Here is a 17778-nt window from a genome sequence, read left to right as displayed (position 1 = left end):
GCGGCCAGGAGGGGCCTCGTCTTCGCGTTCGCCTGTAAGACTGGGGACTGGGCCACACAGGCAGCCTGCCCAGGCACTTCCCGGGACCTAACCGGAAAAAAGTGGCCCCGCTGCCTTTCCTGGAGCAAGGCGGGGGCCACCGCGCGGGCCGAGAACAGGTCGGGCCTCCTGCTCTCCCCACGCCCCCCCCACCCCTTCCCAGCCACTTGGCCCGACCCTGCGCGGGGTAATTGGGTCGGGAGGGAGGCGTCGGGCGGGCGGCGACTCCAGAGAGACTGCGCGCCTGTCAGCCGCAATTTGTCTAAGTGGACGGGACAGGCCGGGCCGCTGTGGGCCGGGGTCATCGAGGCCGCGGCCCCCACCCCAGCCAGACCCGGGACCGCGGGGGAGCCGGGCCCGGCCGCTAAACGGGGCTGGCTGGCGCCAAGACTCCGGGAGGCGCGGGTCCGGCCGGGAAGCGGGGATGGGAAGCAACTCCGTGTCTACCCCCGCCCCACCACACACACGCGTACACACACACGCACGCACGCCGCGCCAAGTTGGGGACAGATGTCCAGTGGCACCTCCGCTGCTGGTTACACGGATAGGCCACACACGTCACCTGAGCTTAGCCCGGCACAATCATATCTTTAGTTCTCCTCTCAGGACAGGGCCCCGTTACCCGACGCTCGTCGCCTGCGCCACCCAACCATATACCCCCTAAGCCATGCACGCGGGCGCACGCAGATCCACATCCAGTCACACAGAGCAAAGACACCCGGGAGGCCCAACCCGGGGAAGGTCCCAATAGTGGCCCCTGACGCCGCGAAATGTTACGGGGCCAAGGACAGACGGGCGGCCCAACATGGCTCGGGACCAAGGCACCATCCGGCCGAGGCCGCCCCCCTCCTGATTTCCTAGTTGTGGGAAGCGCGGAGCGTACTGAGGGCGCGCAACCACCCGCGGGAGGCCGGGAGGTCCGCGCCCGCCCGACGCCCGGGCCCAGGACTGCCTGGGAGAGGGAGGGGCGGCTGAGCGCGCGTCCCCCGCCCGTCTGCGGGGCCCGGCCGATGCGAAGTGACAGGGGCCGGAGCTTTGTTGTGGAGCCTCGGCCGCCTGGCGCCAGCCGCCCCCGCCCGTACCCTCCCCCTCCAGCCCCGGGCGGCTTGTGAGGCGCCCCCCAGGGCCTCTTAAAGAGACACGAACTCTCAGCCCCGGGGACCCCCCCCCCCAAAGGCGCCTGTTCCCGGGAAGGGGACGTGGGGTAGACCCAGGTGGGGGAGGGGCCGAGCTGGAGCTTGGGAGCCTCAAGGCGCCGCTCCGAGGCCTCCTGGGCCTCCCCTACGTGGGTTTCCGAGGAGCCAAGAATATTTCTCGTTAGAGAGTTTGGCTGGGGGGCGGGGAGGGTGTAGATTCAGAATCTTGAGAGTGCCTATAGCAGGACCTCGGGTTGGCTGTGGGGTAGAAAGGCAGGACAGACGACAGGGGCCTGACCGGAAACAGCCTGTGGCCGCGGGAGGGCAAGATGGTGACTCAGTGGCTGTGGCCAGGTGGGATAGTGGTTCCCCAATGCAGCCATGCATGCACTGTCTCCAGGGTTCTTCGGCAAACAACCCAGGTCCGCCCGTTTCGAACTCTCCGGGCCTTAGACCCCTGGACCAGATGCGGACCTTTCCCAGGAAAATGTCCAAATTGCACAGTTAGATGTACACACATTCTTACAAGTACGAAAGTAATGTACACCCATGACTTTGTAAATATATTCACGGATTCCCGGCCCGTCCCCGGATTCCTGACTATGGAACGCTGCCCTATTATCTGGTCACCTCACCAACGGCACAAACATGCCCACACACGTTCCTCCCCGAGGGGCCATATCCCGCCTAAATGGAGCCGGCAGGACTTTGCCTGTGCAGAACTGCAACGGATTCTGCCCCATCTGCGTAGACGGCGCAGCGCAGAGTCGAAGATTCGTTCTGGACAGAGAGGAGGCACTCAGAGAGTAGCGACCCAGCCAGGAGCAGGGTCGTGAAGAGAAACCCTGTGGGGGCGGCGCTCGTTTGCAAGCTGGGTAAGGGAGCTGTGAAAGGACTGGCTTGGAAAAGTAGAAAAAGGTCGGGAGGCCAAACCCCTCTGGCCGGTCCCTAATCCGCAATGCTCCAAGCCAACAGGCTTAAATGCCAGGTCCAAGTGTGCAGCGACAAGGTGCCCTGTGACTGGGTGTGTGCAGTGGCTGGGCAGTGTTGCCTGGGTCACTGTGGGATGTGGGCTGCACGCGCCTACCACGCGGGCACAGGGCCCGCGCCGGCCGAACTCACCCACACTTATATAGGATGTGCGGGCAAGAGTGCCATCCATGTGTAGTTTGTGGTCCTTCTTGTCCTTTAGAAAGTGACCACCAGGAATCAGTCGGAGTGACAGCTCCCGAGCCCGATTCAAGGCAGGTGTGCGGCCGCTTCACTCACTTGGCGCGTTCCTGAAGTTGCGGCTCGCGCCGTGCACAGTGTGCACCACCGTACTGGACGCATCACGCGCGCGCGCGCGCACACACACACACACACACACACACACACACACCACGGGGCGGGGGAAATAGTGGGGCTGCCGAAGAACGAAGACTGGGGTGGGGTAGCGGATTCAACCACAGGTGCGCCCTGACACTCCGACCCCCACACTCGTTGCTCCGAACTACTGAACTTGAGAGACGTACGCTCCAGAGAAACGGAAACAAACTCTTAAGAACGCGGCATAGAGCGGAGAGAGGATGCCGCTGTTTAGGATGAGGGAGACTTGGGTCTCAGGTACCGGATGCGGCGAAAATTCGTTGGGTCGCGGGTCACGGATTTGGGAACCGGGATTGGCCCACGCCGTGCCGCCCGGCGCTCGGCGGAAGATGCGCACACCTTCCTAGCCCCGAGCCTCTCCTGGCTGTCGGAGGGCTCAAGGCTGGATCTGGGACGCAGACAGATACTGGGCTTAATTCAGGGCTTGCCAGGAACTCCACGTTCCTCCTGAGTCTTCCTAAGGGGTGGGGGGCTCGGGCTAGGGGGTCCCCGCGTTTCCCAAGAGCCAGGCCGCGTCCCACTCCCGCCCATGCCGGCCCCACCGGGGTTCTACCACCGCTCCACTCACCGGCTCCCGCCACCTGGGTTCGGCTCCAGGACCTCGGCCGCCCGCGCCTCCCGACTCGCCCGCCCACCGGCCTCTCTTTCCAGTCCCAGCAGGAGTGCAGGGGCCCCGGGCTGCGCTGCGGCCGAGAGCGGGGTCGGAGGCCAAGCTGGGGCGCGGGCCAGAGCGGCTGGGCCGCCAGGCGAGGGAGAAGAAGGGCGCCCCCTCTCCTCTCGGGGCCGTGTCAATGCTTTGCACTTGGAGCCTGCGTGCGGCTGGGGGTCCTTCCCCAGGGCTCTGGGACCCGGGCGCCCCCCGCCTCAGGCCCTTTCGGCGGGTCGGGTCGGCCCGCCGCGCTTTCCCGTCCCGGCGCAGGCAGCCGCGGGGGCCGGCGTCCGGGTGGGGGCCGGGGCAGGGGGAGGGGTCTCGGGGCCCGCTGGCCCGTCATTGGTTAATATTTTATTCTGTTGACATGTTTTCTTACTGCTGAGGCTTCCGACACCTTCTCCCCGGCACCCCCCCTCCCGGCCGGAGCTTGGCTTGAGCTGTCAAAACCCCGCCCCCGGAGACCCACAATTGGTCCAAAAAGCGTAAAATCAGCAATCAAGGGGGGCCTGGCTCGTTAGCGCAGGGGATCCGAGCAGGGCAGGACATGTGAGATAGTCACAGTTTTCCAGAGATCACGACAAGATCTAACCAGTCGCGCGTGGTCCCCGGCGCCGGAGCGGGCCAGCCCAGCCCAGCCCCGCGCAGAGCCCCCGCCACCCCCGCGCCTAGAGCCCCGCGCCCCTCGCCGTGCGTCGGACGGGGAGCCGGGAGGAGCCGCCGCCGCGCCTGCTATCCGGGTCGCCCTTCCTCCGCGCGCGCCGCCGCCCGGGCCGGGGGTCCGAGCCGCGCGCCCCCGGCCCCGGCCCCTGGGCGCCTGGGCCGGATGTCCCGATGAGAGAGCCGGCGCTGGCGGCCAGCGCCATGGCTTACCACCCGTTCCACGCGCCACGGCCGGCCGACTTCCCCATGTCCGCCTTCCTGGCGGCGGCGCAGCCCTCCTTCTTCCCGGCGCTCGCACTGCCGCCCGGCGCGCTGGCCAAGCCGCTGCCCGACCCGGGCCTGGCGGGGGCGGCGGCGGCGGCGGCCGCGGCAGCGGCGGCGGCCGAGGCGGGGCTGCACGTCTCGGCACTCGGCCCGCACCCGCCCGCCGCGCATCTGCGCTCGCTTAAGAGCCTGGAGCCCGAGGACGAGGTGGAGGACGACCCCAAGGTGACGCTGGAGGCCAAGGAGCTGTGGGACCAGTTCCACAAGCTGGGCACCGAGATGGTCATCACCAAGTCCGGGAGGTAGGGCGGCTGGCTGGCCGGCGGGCATGCAGGCGGGAGGGCAGGCTCGGGGACCGACAGCACCCACAGGCGCCGACCCGGCCGCTCGCGGCTCCCGGCTCCGGCCAGGCGCCACGCTTAGCTCCCACAGACAACCAAGTTGACTTTTCTCATTTAGCAGTGAGCGAATTTTTAAAAACTAAAACACCAAAGTTACCCGAATGAAACAAAACGAAAACACGCTCCTAAATAATAGTCCCAACCTTTCTGAGTCTCAAAGCCGAGGAGGCCCCGCGGCTCGGCCCCGGGCGGGTTCTCCGAGATCTCGGTTGCGGCTCCTCAGCCCTGGCGCTTGGCTCTCCTGCCTCCGGGTCTGGCTCTCGGAGCTCTGAGGAGATGCCGCATCTCCCGGACCGTCCTCTGACCCGGGAACCCAGAATGAAACTCACACCGTGCTAGGCCCAGGCTGGCCAGCGGATCCCAGCCCGCCATTCCGTTCTGGCAGTAAGCCCCAAGCGGGCCCAGCTGCAGCCTGACCTCGGCTGGGAGCCTTGTCCAGGCCCAAGGAGTGAGAAGCCCCCTACTCACACACTGCTCCAGCCTTAAACACTGAAGAAAATCACAGTCCCCAGCCCCTCCACCGTTCGACTCAACCCACAAGAATCCAGGCCTCAGGTTCACCCTCTTCCCCCGAAATGCAAGGTTCTCGTTGGGCTGTAACCCAGTTCCCCAAGCAAACATCTTCTGGTTTTATTTTTGGCAGTTTCAGTCCCAGTGGGCATAACCCCCGAGTGAATTTGGGGGGAGATTCAAAAGAAGCAGGTGTATTTCTAGGGGGCCTGGATTTTCTGGTCATTGACTTTCATCTCAGATGAGGGAGAAAGACAGTCACCAAACCTGAGGATATGAGGATAGGGCCCATGGGAAACCATATAATAAGAAAGGATTTGACCAGCGGAAATGGGCTCCCCCAGGAATAACAACCACAGGTGGGGTCTCCTGGGCAGTCATATGAGGGCAGAACAGCGACAACAGGGAAACCCACATGGGGAAGCTCCTGGCAGTAGTGTATGCCTGGAGAGTGGGGTCCTCAGAAATAAAACCGGGTTCCATGGAGTCTTCCCCTTTCCCTTTCTCGCAGGCGGATGTTTCCTCCCTTCAAGGTGCGAGTCAGCGGCCTGGACAAGAAGGCCAAGTACATCCTGCTGATGGACATTGTGGCCGCTGATGATTGCCGGTATAAGTTCCATAACTCACGCTGGATGGTGGCGGGCAAGGCCGACCCAGAGATGCCCAAACGCATGTACATCCACCCGGACAGCCCGGCCACAGGAGAGCAGTGGATGGCCAAGCCTGTGGCCTTTCACAAGCTGAAACTGACCAACAACATCTCCGACAAGCATGGCTTCGTGAGTCCTGGGCAGGCGCTGGGAAGAGGGTCGGACACTGCATCCGGCTCCGCAGGGGGTGGGGGCGGGAGAGCAGGCGCCCGGATTCCCCAGAGGGGAGCGCTGGCCGAACCCTCAGAGTACCCCTGCTCAGGTCACTGCCCTGTGGCCCATGCTGGCTGAGCCTGGGCCCAGAGGGCTTCGCTCTGCAGGCCTGGGGAAGGAAGGGGTTGTGGGGCAGCAAGCTTCAGGCTGCTCACAATCTCGGCTGGGGTCTGGCCTTCCAAAGCTCTTCCTAGAGCCCAGTGGGAGGCAGGTGTGACCGGGACTCATTTGTGCAGCCTCTGGTCTTTAACTGCTGAGTTTGGAAGTCCCCTCCCGGACCTCAGCTTTTCTCCACCCTTCCCCTTGACCCATGTCCCCATTTCCCCCCCAAACTAGGAGATTCAAAAGTTAAACCAGCCCCCTTCACATCCTAAGACTCCTTTCCCTCCTTCTACAGGCAGATGCCCCACCAGGAGGAGAGAGTTTGGAGGTTCTCTCCGTTTCTTCCTGAGCCAGGCCCCGCAGTGAATGGGAGGAGGGAGTTGGGGCAAAAGGGACTACCCATTGTTGAGCCCCTGGAAGGTCCAAATCTTCTGTCCGTGGAGTTACTAGGGCCTTAGCAATGAGCCCAGGGAGAGAGGTTAAGAGTGGAGTTTTGTTGGGTTTTTATTTTGTTTTGTTTTCAATTGGGATAAATTTTTTAAGTGGAGAGAGAAAGAAACTGCAATAAAGAAAACTGAGGGGAAAAAATAGAAGAAAAAGAAATACAGGCAAGAAAAAGAGCAGAGAACACAGGAGAAAATCGCCATGGAGGGGGTGGAGGAGGCAGACGAAGAAAGAGACAGAGAGACTTGGAAAGTGGTGGGGTTCCCAGGAAGTAGAAATGCTGGGGCCAAAGGCTGGGGGCTGCCGACTGACCCGCACCCTCCCTACAGACGATCCTGAACTCCATGCACAAGTACCAACCGCGCTTCCACATCGTGAGAGCGAACGACATCCTGAAGCTGCCCTACAGCACCTTCCGCACCTACGTGTTTCCCGAGACCGACTTCATCGCAGTCACTGCCTACCAGAATGACAAGGTGCGCTGCGTGGGCAGCGGGCCCAGTCCCTGCACCAACACCCCCTTACACCTGCAGGCTCCAAATCTTCACTCATCCCCCCCCCCAGCCCCCAGGACCCACCCTGCACCCTCACAGCTCCCTCCCCAGCACCAAGTCTTGCACTGTAAGCGCTGCACCCACTGAAATCCCCCAGGCTCCCTCCCAATTTCACCACAGGAACACAGAGGCTCCCCAGCGCGGGAACAGCTGGGCGCTCCTTGGGGTGGGGATGTTTACTTAGCAATTAGCAGAGACCCCAGACTGCGCAGACATTTTTACATTTTATTCGTTTATTTCTTGGCTCGGAGATGGGGATTTAAATGAAGAGAGGAAGCCGGAGGCAATCTGCCCTGGCTTTTCGGAGGCTGGGGAACCAGCGATAGGAACCTAGGGCCCAGAGGGCGGGACAGGTGACACAGGTTCCCAAAGACCTCCTCCCCCATCCGTCCAGGCCCTGAACCCCTTGGGAAGTGTTTAGAGACTTTTCCTTTAAGTTAAAGGGGTCTTTCTTCTTGCTGCCTTTCTACACTCTCTTTAGAGGGGCAGAGAAGACTCCCTCTGGGCCTGTGCCCATGTGTACCCCTCTCCGGAGAGTGTCCAAGTGCTCAACCGGTCATTCTTTTTGTCTTTGTGAAACGATGTGTATGCGGGTAGGCGGGCAACATTTTGGGTGTGGAGGTGTGTGGATTCCGTGGCACGTGTTTGTTTTGTCTGTGTGTACTTGCGTGTGCGCGGGCCCGTGAGTGTGATTTGCGCCTGTGGCGTGGACCAGCATGTGCTCTGCTGTCCCTTTACGCGCCTCCTACGCCGGGTTTGTTTAACCTGAGTGACCGAGCGGGCCCGGGTGCATGCTTAGGCAGATCCCGACTCTGCGCACAGCTCTGGGCTTGTGTGTGCAAGATAAGAGAATACGCCTCGAATGAAGTTTTTGGAGGAGGAGAGACCCTGTGGCTTCCCGCGAGGTCCGCCAGCCAGCCTCACCTCGCCTTCTGTCTTGGGGCGTCCTGTGCCAGGCGGGCGGGGACCAGGGGGACCTTCGCCGGGCTATCCTCCGCGCCGGCAGCCTCTGACCTCGGGGTGCCCCAGGCCAGGCTGGAGGAGCCGCTTCCTGACCTGATGCCGCCTCCTCGGTCCCCCGCAGATCACGCAGCTGAAGATCGACAACAACCCGTTCGCCAAGGGCTTCCGCGACACCGGGAATGGGCGGCGGGAGAAAAGGTGAGGGGCGAGCCGGGCGGCTCTGGGGAGGGTGCCTGAGCTAGCAGGCCGCGGGGTTGTGCGCGCGCCTCTGACCCGCTCCCTCCGCTCCTGCCCAGGAAGCAGCTGACGCTGCCATCCCTGCGCCTGTACGAGGAACACTGCAAGCCCGAGCGCGACGGCGCGGAGTCGGACGCCTCGTCTTGCGACCCCGCCCCCGCGCGGGAACAGCCACCCTCCCCGGGGTCAGCGCCTAGCCCCCTGCGCCTGCATCGGACCCGAGGTGAGGAGTGATCGGACCGGGGGTGGAGGAAGGGCGGAGGGGAGGCCCTCCTCCGGGGGCCCGGTTGGCTCTTTGATGAGCGTCGGGTAACCCGGTAACCGTACGGCCTGGGGGAAGCGTCAGCACTGTGACTGGGTAGGGGCACCCGACCCAGGCCTTCCCTGGGAGGGTGGTCCCCGATAGCTAGAAGATCTGGCTGGACTCCGAGCCAGGCCCCGGGCGCTGTGTGACTCTGGGAGTGAGTTTCCTTACATGGCTCAGTTTCTCCAGCAGTAAATACGGGGCCTTAAATTAGGTGACCTGCAACTGCCCCCTGCCCGACGAGGAGCTTGAAGCTCGTCGGACGTGGCTTTCCTGAGAGCCGGCCTTTCCCAGTCTCTCCGACCTGGCCCAGATGCCGGGGGAGGCCTCGCGGGTGTATCTTCCCGGGCCCCTGTGACCTCGCGCGTCCTCTCTTCCGCAGCCGAGGAGAAGTCGTGTGCCGCGGACAGCGACCCAGAGCCGGAGAGGCTGAGCGAGGAGCGCGCGGGGCCAGCGCTAGGCCGCAGCCCGGCCCTGGACAGCGGCAGCCCCCCTCGCTTGACCGAACCTGAGCGCACCCGGGAGCGGCGCAGCCCGGAGAGGGGCAAGGAGCCGGCCGAGAGCGGCGGGGACGGCCCGTTTGGCCTGCGGAGCCTGGAGAAGGAGCGCGCCGAAGCGAGGCGGAAGGACGACGGGCGCAAGGAGGCGGGCGAGGGCAAGGAGCCGGGCCTGGCGCCGCTGGTGGTGCAGACGGACAGTGCGTCCCCCCTGGGCGCGGGACACCTGCCGGGCCTGGCTTTTTCTGGCCATCTGCACGGGCAGCAGTTCTTCGGGCCGCTGGGGGCCGGCCAGCCGCTCTTCTTGCACCCGGGACAGTTCGCCATGGGCCCCGGAGCCTTCTCCGCCATGGGCATGGGTCACCTGCTGGCCTCGGTGGCAGGCGGCGGCGGCAGTGGTGGAGGAGGCGGGCCAGGGACCGCCACTGGGCTGGACGCAAGCGGGCTGGGTCCCGCGGCCAGCGCGGCAAACACCGCCGCGCCCTTCCCTTTCCACCTCTCCCAGCACATGCTGGCATCTCAGGTAAGGCCTGTGATCGGGAGGGAGAAAGAGCGAGGTGGGCATAGGGCCTGAGGGTGCCATGGGCGCTCTGAGTTCAACTGGCAATGACTCTGTCCTGGGGAGACCCAACAGACACTCTCCAGGATGCCTAGATTCAGGGGAGACTAAGACTGTAGGTCTAGGGTCTGGCCAAGCACTGTTTCTTACTTGTGTCTGACTCTCAACAAATCCCTGACCCTCTTTGGGGTTCCTTCCCTATGCCTCAAGCATTAGAGTGGCACCCATTAGAGTCTTCCTCTGACAGACTGGATTTGCTTCTGACTTTGGTGAAGGCCGCTTTCCTGGCCTCAGGACACTTCTCTTGGAGGCAAAAGCTCTTGGCTCACTGTCAGTCCCTGAAAGGCTATGATGCCTGGAAAAAGGGAGTAGAAAAATTTGCAATATTTTCTGAACAACTGACGGCCACAGAGACCCACCTCTCAGATGCCTCTGGCTACTTTCAAGTCCTCTAGGAAGTCCTCTGACGTGACAAAGGACAGGGCTGGGCTGTTCCTTCCCCCCATTTTGGGTCTCCCAGCTCCTTCAGCCACAAATCTCAGGAAAGAGGGGTTCAGTTCCCCAGGTCCAGGCTGAAATTCTGAGCTCCCAGGGGAGACTCTGAAACTGGCCAGCAGCAAAATGTGGAGATCCCATGGGGAGAGCGGCCTCTTTGGTTGTTTGGGTGGAATATTCCCTGTGGAAAGATTTGGAATCTCTACATTCATTTTCTTCCCTCTGAGGTTTCTGGCAAATTGAATCCTTGAGATCTTATCTTAAGGGAAGGAAAATAGGAGTTCAGGTCTGAGAAGACTCCTTTGGTTCTGAAGCAAATATTTTTAAGGGGGGAGGTGAGGGGTTTCTGAAATGGGTTTTTAACAGAGCTCAGTGTCAGGGATGTGTGGAGTGAGTGAAGCGCTCACATCACGTGTGTGTGGCTCTGAGATGGCCAGGAAGCCTCGGGGAAAATGGAACGTAGGGCCTGGAGGTTTAACCTGCATTCTTGATTCTGTGTGTATGTGAATGCCCCCTCCCCAGCATGGGCGTCTGAGAGGTCGTGCAGAAGTCAGGCCTTCCAGATACAGCCTGGGCCACAGGTGCAGGGCCAGGTGGAGAATACCCAGCACTCAGGAGGCTTCATGCTAGTGGTTAAGTTCCTGAGCCAGGGTAGCCTGCCCCTAGCCCTCAGGTAGAGCCAATTTTGGGGAGATCTGAAGCCTCCCTCCTTCCTCCCCACCTGAGATGCCAGGACTGAATGCCCAGTAGAATTGACCTTCTCGGGAAGGATATTTGCTCATTCCTGACTAAGCGACTTCTTTCCTTCTCCCTGCCTGAGCCAGGCCTGAGGCTCCCTGGAAGCCCAGCGCAACCAGCCCCTGCACTCCTCCCCATATCTCCATACTCCGGGGAGGGAGCCATTATCTCAAAGGTCAGCTAATCCAAAAGTCAGGCCTCATGGACTCAGACGGGTGTTTGTCTGGGGTTTCCTGGCTACTGTGCTCTCCACAGGCAGACTTTGCATTCCTTCCTCAGCTGCCACTGAGGAGCCGCCAGGAGTTCTCTGTAGAATATCCAGGCGAGTTTATAAACGGATTGGCATCTATGCTCTTCTGGTCCAGGCAGGAGATCCCTGGGCAGGCAGGCAGGCAGGTAAAAGGAGAATTTATAGGGCTCCTCCCCTCACCTGCCTGTGCTTCCTCAGTCCTTTGCGGGCACCTCCAGAAAGAAGGGCTGGGGAAGACAGTGTTCGAAGTGAGCAGAACTTCCCAAGGCAGCCAAATCTGCCTGCTTGCCACCTGGCTCTCTGCCTGCCCAGTTTCCTGCCTCCAGGCCTTTGCCCATGCTAGTGCAGCCACCTGGCGTGTCTTTCCCTCACTCTTACTGTAATACCTGGCCCAGAGCTTGATGGCGCCAGATCTTTGCATCATACTCAGAAGTGAGCGCCCTTCTAACAGGGGTTGGCCTAAGCACACCGGCTCATGCCTACCTGTGCTGCTTGGGGTTCAGGTTCTGGGAGCTCTGGGCTTATATTCCTAGAAACGTAGGGCAGGAATGGCTGGTGGTAGCACCACCCCCAGCACCGAGCTTACCCTCGGAACACCTCCGGCAGGATGCCTAACCCTTGTCTTGTTCTGTTTCTTTCAGGGAATCCCAATGCCCACTTTCGGAGGCCTCTTCCCCTACCCCTACACGTACATGGCAGCTGCTGCGGCCGCGGCCTCTGCTTTGCCCGCCACCAGTGCTGCGGCCGCAGCTGCCGCCGCCGCAGGCTCCCTGTCCCGGAGCCACTTTCTGGGCAGTGCCCGGCCCCGCCTGCGTTTCAGCCCCTACCAGATCCCGGTAACTATCCCGCCTAGCGCCAGCCTCCTCACCACTGGGCTGGCGGCGGAGGGCTCCAAGGCTGCAGGCGGCAACAGCCGGGAGCCCAGCCCCCTGCCGGAGCTAGCTCTCCGCAAGGTTGGGGCCCCTTCCCGGGGGGCCCTATCACCCAGCGGCTCAGCCAAAGAGGCGGCCAGTGAACTGCAGAGCATCCAGAGACTGGTGAGTGGGCTGGAGAGCCAGCGAGCCCTCTCCCCCGGCAGGGAGTCGCCCAAGTGAGGGGGCTGCCCAGCTGCTCCACTGCCACGCAGACCTCCCGGGCTGCCTGCCCCTGCTGCTTGGGACGTGTACAGCACAGAATGGGTATTTATTTAAATAAAGGAGCAAAAGCAGGCTGCAGCAGCCGGAATAGAGGCCCGACCAGCCATCCGGGGCCTGGGACATTTCCCTGGGCCTCACAAGGAATCCGGCTGCCGGGAACACAGTCGCTTAGGAACCACTGGTCACGGTCCAGATCTGCTCCAGTGTCAAGGTGGTATTGGCCAGGGGCCCCTCTGGGTCCTCCAGCGCCGTGGGGAGGCCTCGTCCTCCCGCCCATCTGTCTCTTCCAGAGCCAGAAGGTGCAGGAGTCAGGGATGGGAGCCTGGGAGAGAAGCCCAGAGCCCCTAGTCTTGGGCCTGGACCACTTGAGAATCTGCAGTGAGGGATGCTGGGCTCAGTGAAGACTGAAGTCAGTGTAGACTTGAGCTGGGAGGGACCTGTTCTTTTAGTCCTCCCACTCTTTCCCCCTCAAAAGAGAGGCGCCCCTCCCACCCCTGGACCAGTGGAGGGAGTGGCACTTAGGCCTTGAGTCTCCAGGGGGGGAAAAAAAAGATATTTATGAAATAAATGGTAATTTGTGTAAATAAGCTTTAAGGTTCCCAGAATATGCAAATTGGTATTAATTTATTCAAAGGTGTACATTGCTGTGTACATAATATCTAGAGATTAATTCATAGCATTTAAATTTTCTTTTCATTTTACATGAGCATCTATATTGTACAGGGCTGGTTGGGGGCGGGGGGGGGTCCTTGGCTGCGGGAGAAGCCCCGACCCCTGGAAGAACTCCCACCCGCCAGCCCCTCGGCTCCCCTCCCCACCCCCCACGCCCGGGCTTTGCTCGCCAGGCCCGCGGGCTCCACCTCAGGTTTTCACTTTTCGCTACGGAGCGAGACGAAAAGACAAAAACGCGAGAAAACAATAAAACGCTGCAATGCGAAGTGAACGGCGCTGTGCGCTCTGTGGGGCGCGTGGGGCAGGGGGCGCAGCGAGCGCGTAGGGAGGGGCTGGGGGCGGGGACAAAACGTTCGGCGCCCCCTGCTCGGCAGCAGCTGCACCCCGGGGGCGGCAGCGGGCTGGGGCTGCGGGCGGAGCTGCGAGGCCGGGCGGCGCCGGCGAGGGCCGTGGGCTGGGCCGGGAGGCGCCGAGCAGCTTCGAGCCCCCCGTTCTTCGCGCGCGGGCAGCCTCCCGGGTCGGGGGCCGGGCTCCCTCTGCTGGCCACTCGCCTCTGGCCGCCGCCCCAGCCACTCCGCACGGGGATTCTGGGCTCCCTCTCTGGGGCTCCGGAGTGGAAACGCGTGCCCTTTTAGTGCCTCTGGGGAGCTGGAGCTGGGAAGATGGCTGCACCCTACGCCCTCTCTCCCTTTAAGGAGCTTGGCCAAGATGCACCCCAAACCGCAGGCGCTAGAATCCTTTTCCATCTCTCTGCCTCCTGAACCTCAAAAAGAAATAAGTCTCAGGACGCCTGGCTGGCTCAGTGGGCAGAGCTTGCGACTCTTGATCTCGGGGTCCTGAGTTCGGACCCCTGTGGGTGTAGAGATTAGCAAAAAAGAAGAGGAAAGAAACATTTCTCCTTGTCAGGGTTGTTGACTAGAGTGGCAGAATCTAACCTGAGAGTTTTCCCGTCTAACTCATCTAGATGTTTCTTCAGGGTGTGGGGAGTGTGGGTCCATAGGCTACTACCTCTCCTGCCTCAGTTTTCCCTGGTATAATAAAGGGCTCGGCTGGGGTGTCCCTGGGAGTCCCACCGTGTTTGTCTCCCATCAGGCACGTTCTTCCCCGTGGCCTGCTTCTGCACGGACAGCTGCTGCCCATCCTCTGAGCTCACCTGTGCTTCATTCAGCCAACAGGTGTCTCCAGTCCCAAATCCTAGTAGGGGTGGGAGATGGGCGGTCTCTCCTTTAACCCACCTTTGGGTCTATTGATGCGTCATGGGGCGGCCATCTCCTTCCCAGCCTCCCCTTTAAGCCTTGGGAGTCCGTGCAGCCCAGGACGAACACACTGTCTGCCCACCTAGGGCACTTTGGGGGCGGGAAGCACGGGTCCCCAACTCACCAGGAACACCAGGAATGGTGAGATGAAGGACGGGTGAAGGTGGAATTGGGATCGACGGTGTCCAGGCTTCCAAGTGCCGTGGACACCTCCGTGGGCCAACGCACTCGCAAGGAAAGAGAACCATGCCCGCCTCTCCCAGGTAGGAAGCTGGACCCAGGCTACGCTGAATTCGGTGAGAGATTTGGCCAGTGAGAGCGTGAAAGGGCGCAGAAGCCAGTCCCAAGCCCCCAGAGGGTGAGTGGGCTGCTTCTTTCCAGTCTCTGACCTTTCGCAGGCAGGACACAGATGGGCTTGTCCCGGAACGGGGCGGGGCAGAGAGACCCCTTTCTCAGCTCAAGTAGAATCCCTCGTGGCAGTGTGCTTATTCGAGGTCTCTTTGGGTTCGAAACGCCTCTCAGATTCGAAGAGCGGAGGCGCGTTCACTTCTTCCGGGTACTCCCTGCACGTCTAGGAAGGGAAATCGGCGAGTGCTCAGCAGGATGCTGACGCCAGGGGGCAGCACCGACCTCAAGCCGCGTTAAGGGCGGGGTGCGGAGTGGGGAACTCCAGGAGGGTCGCTGCCAACGCTAGGCGGGGCGGCCGGGTTGCGGCCGCATTCTCGAGGTGCAGTTGCCGCAGCACTCCATATGGGGTGGAGTGATACTGCAGGGCCTCGAGGGCCCCAGGCTCTGAGTGTTTGGGGAGTGGCCCCCCATACTCCCACCGGCAAGTCTCCTCCCGGAGTCGCCCTCGCGGCGCTCCACTGGGTCGGAGCTGCGGAAAGTTGAGTCCACCTGAGTTTGGCTGCGGAAAGTCGGCCGCAGGGCCTTGTCCCAGGCAAAGACCAGGACGCTCCCTGGCCCAATTAAGCCGACCACCTCTCCTTGCCTCACATCCCTCATTGTTCCTGGGGTCGCCAATTAGCCCAGGCGCCTCACATCTCGCCGCTCTGGTGTCCCAAGGACTTAACCCTTGTGGGCCTGGCACCAGGGGCCCTAGACGGCAGAACGGCTAGTGCGCGGATATGTGAGGGGGGCGTGTTTGGGGTGATGGGCTTTGAGGGGTCGCTGCGGGGTCGTGTGCGTTGAGACTGTGGTGTCAGAGAGGAAACTGTTCTTGTGGGTGCGAGATGGTGAGCGTGACTCATGGGATCTTGGAGACCGGGGATGTGGGTATGGGGGCTCTGTGAGACCCCTGGCGGCCAAGCAGCACGGATCTCGAGACCTGGAGCTACTCACTTCGTTTTGGGTTAATCTGAGTCTCCCGAGTCCCTCTAGCCATTCTTTTGCCTCCATCCCCATTCACGCTGCGGCGGAGGAAACGTACAGCATTAGGAGCCTGGCCCTGCCTGCCACCCAAAGGCGCTGAGCTGGGGTCCGCCTCCCCCGCGTATCGTGAACGCCCACTCAGGGCATCCCTTGGAGCTGGAAGGCAACGTTCAGCTTCTTGCTGCCAGGACACACACAGGTGAACGCCTTGGCTCGAGTCCCTCCATCCCTTTCCCCAGATACTGGATGGTTCGAGGGACTGAGTCTGGATGAGACCGAAGTCTAAACGCTGAGCCTGCCTTTCTTCCCAGCTTTGGGAAATACCCTAAATCCAATCCCACTCTTTTCTCTCCTTTGGCGACCTGGTTCTCAAAGTTTGGAGCACCAGCCCAGCAGGCAGGGTCCGGCGAGGGGCCGAGCACTCGTGTTCTAGGGACTGGACAGCAGAGGGAAGACCGTTGCGCGCCCGGGGAAGAAGGCAAAGGGAGCGGAACCTGAGCCCCAGGTCCCTTGGGGCACTCCCCAGCGAGCACCCTCGGGAGTGCAGCCTAGTCACTCCTCGGTGAATGCGTTGATGCCCATGGCGGATTCTGGGATTCTGATTTGCTCTTGGAGCTCCTTTTGGGCTCTGGGAGGGTCAGATTTGCTCGCCGCACCTCATATCTCCTCCAAAGCACCTGGCTCTCAGAGCCTACCGCCGCTCTTTTCCCGGCTCCTCACCTGGGTATCTTCCGCAACCTTCCGCCCAAAGCAAACCTGCTGCTTGCCGGGTCCACGAGCCGCGACAACTCCCCGAGTGCCCACGAGATGGCGCTCCAGGCCAGGGGCCAGACCGCGGCCGGACAGCCAGCCCCAGACTAGAGCCAGAGGTGGACATTGAGATCCGCCGAGATGGGCACGAAGACAGAGCCACAGACTGACGTAGATCCAGGCCTAGAGACGGGCACAAGCATCAGATGGACCAAGAGGCTCCGCAGAGCCCCACTGGGACTGTGGTGGGACTGTAGACACACGGACACGAGCCAGGCTTCTTCCCTTCCCCTTGGGACTGTCCTGCAGTGCCAGCTCTCTGGCCTGCAAGACCCTGGCTGCAGAACCGCCCGGCCACCTTCTGAGTGCTCCGCTGGGCTGGGGCCTTCTCGAGGTCCCGACTCTGGCCTTCCACGCCTCTCAGAAGTGGGGTTCCGGGCTTGGATCCTCCGCTGCATGCCTGACAAACTGCTTTGGCCTGCAGGGCCCACTGGACGGTGCAGCTGTGCGAGATAGGAGGCTGCGGTGGCTCAGGGGCCCAAGGGCAGGATCCAGCGCTCCTCCGCCCAGAAGTCAGCCTAAACTCCTTCCTCCACCTTCCCTCTGTGGTCTTCAAGGTCGAGTGCAAGGTGGAGCGCAGAGGGGTGGGGGGAAGATGCAGGATGGGGCCCCTGGGGTGAGCCCTGCAGAGTTGCTCTGGTGACCTGCGGTAACCCCTGGGTGTCAGAAGCCTTGGGGTAGCTTTGGGGCTGCATTATTCCAGTGAGAGGTGGTGGTGGGGAATGGGGACCGCACAGTGGTCAGCGTGAGAATTTGTCCCTTGGGTTAAAAGCCACCAAGGCTCTGGGTCAGGTTTGAAGGGAGAGGGGAAAGGTGTGAGGCCAGATTGCTAGGTTGATTGGGGGGTGGGGAGAGGCTTTGGAAGCCTGATTCCAGTTGACCCTTATGTCCCTGGATGAGCTCTGGCACTCTGGGAGATTATCTCCTTTATTATTAACTAAAGGTGCATAGCTAGAAAGCAGCCCAGTCCACAGCAGCTAGGGTGGTTTCCAGCAGGACACAGTCATCAGCTTGTTGTGACCCAAGCCAGGTGTCTTTCCTGCACTAGACTTCCAGCTCTTTCCTCTTCAATGTCTAATACAGGATAGAATCAAACCTCTGGTGCTTCAGTAGTTATCTATACATTTATCTACCGCTGGCAGGGGAGATAGGTACAAGGCTAAGCTCTGGCTCTAGCTGGGCGACCTTGGACAATGTGACTTTTTGTCTGGCTCCAGAATCCTCTTCCTGAGAATAAGGAGTTTGGGCCAAAATCACATTATCTGTGAGTGACCCGTCGACCTGGGTCCAGTTTCCAGGGATCCCCAGTCTCCACTTCATACCACAGGCAGGGGCTAGACTTCTATTTAGTGTTTAAGGAACTCAAGCCTGAGGGGTGCTGCTGTTGCTGTGGAGCTTGGTGTGGGGGCGGGGGCTGGTGGCCAGGATGAATTCCCAGTGGGGGAAGTGCATTCCAGGTCCTGAAAGCCTCAGGGAAGACGCTGGCTCCAGCTGCCT

General features: G+C 61.5%; 1 protein-coding gene across 1 annotated transcript; it reads left to right on the top strand.

The window, feature by feature from the left end:
- Window positions 1-3960: 3960 nt before the first annotated feature.
- TBX2 (T-box transcription factor 2) lies at window positions 3961-13110 on the top strand. Its single transcript, XM_059378921.1, has 7 exons — window positions 3961-4421; window positions 5542-5809; window positions 6769-6915; window positions 8078-8154; window positions 8253-8416; window positions 8880-9517; window positions 11678-13110. The coding sequence occupies exons 1-7, from the start codon at window positions 4027-4029 to the stop codon at window positions 12128-12130; spliced, it is 2142 nt and encodes a 713-aa protein (XP_059234904.1). The 5' UTR covers window positions 3961-4026; the 3' UTR covers window positions 12131-13110.
- The last annotated feature ends 4668 nt before the right edge of the window (window positions 13111-17778 follow it).

Source organism: Mustela nigripes, chromosome 16, assembly GCF_022355385.1.
Source record: "Mustela nigripes isolate SB6536 chromosome 16, MUSNIG.SB6536, whole genome shotgun sequence".
NCBI classification, from domain to species: domain Eukaryota; kingdom Metazoa; phylum Chordata; class Mammalia; order Carnivora; family Mustelidae; genus Mustela; species Mustela nigripes.
This window is presented reverse-complemented; position numbering and strand designations above follow the sequence as displayed.

Coding starts and splice junctions, on each gene's coding strand:
- TBX2 (XM_059378921.1), top strand. CDS start 4,027: ATGAGAGAGCCGGCGCTGGCGGCCAGCGCCATGGCTTACCACCCGTTC. Junction 8,155..8,252: donor AATGGGCGGCGGGAGAAAAG/GTGAGGGGCGAG, acceptor GCTCCTGCCCAG/GAAGCAGCTGACGCTGCCAT. Junction 9,518..11,677: donor AGCACATGCTGGCATCTCAG/GTAAGGCCTGTG, acceptor TGTTTCTTTCAG/GGAATCCCAATGCCCACTTT.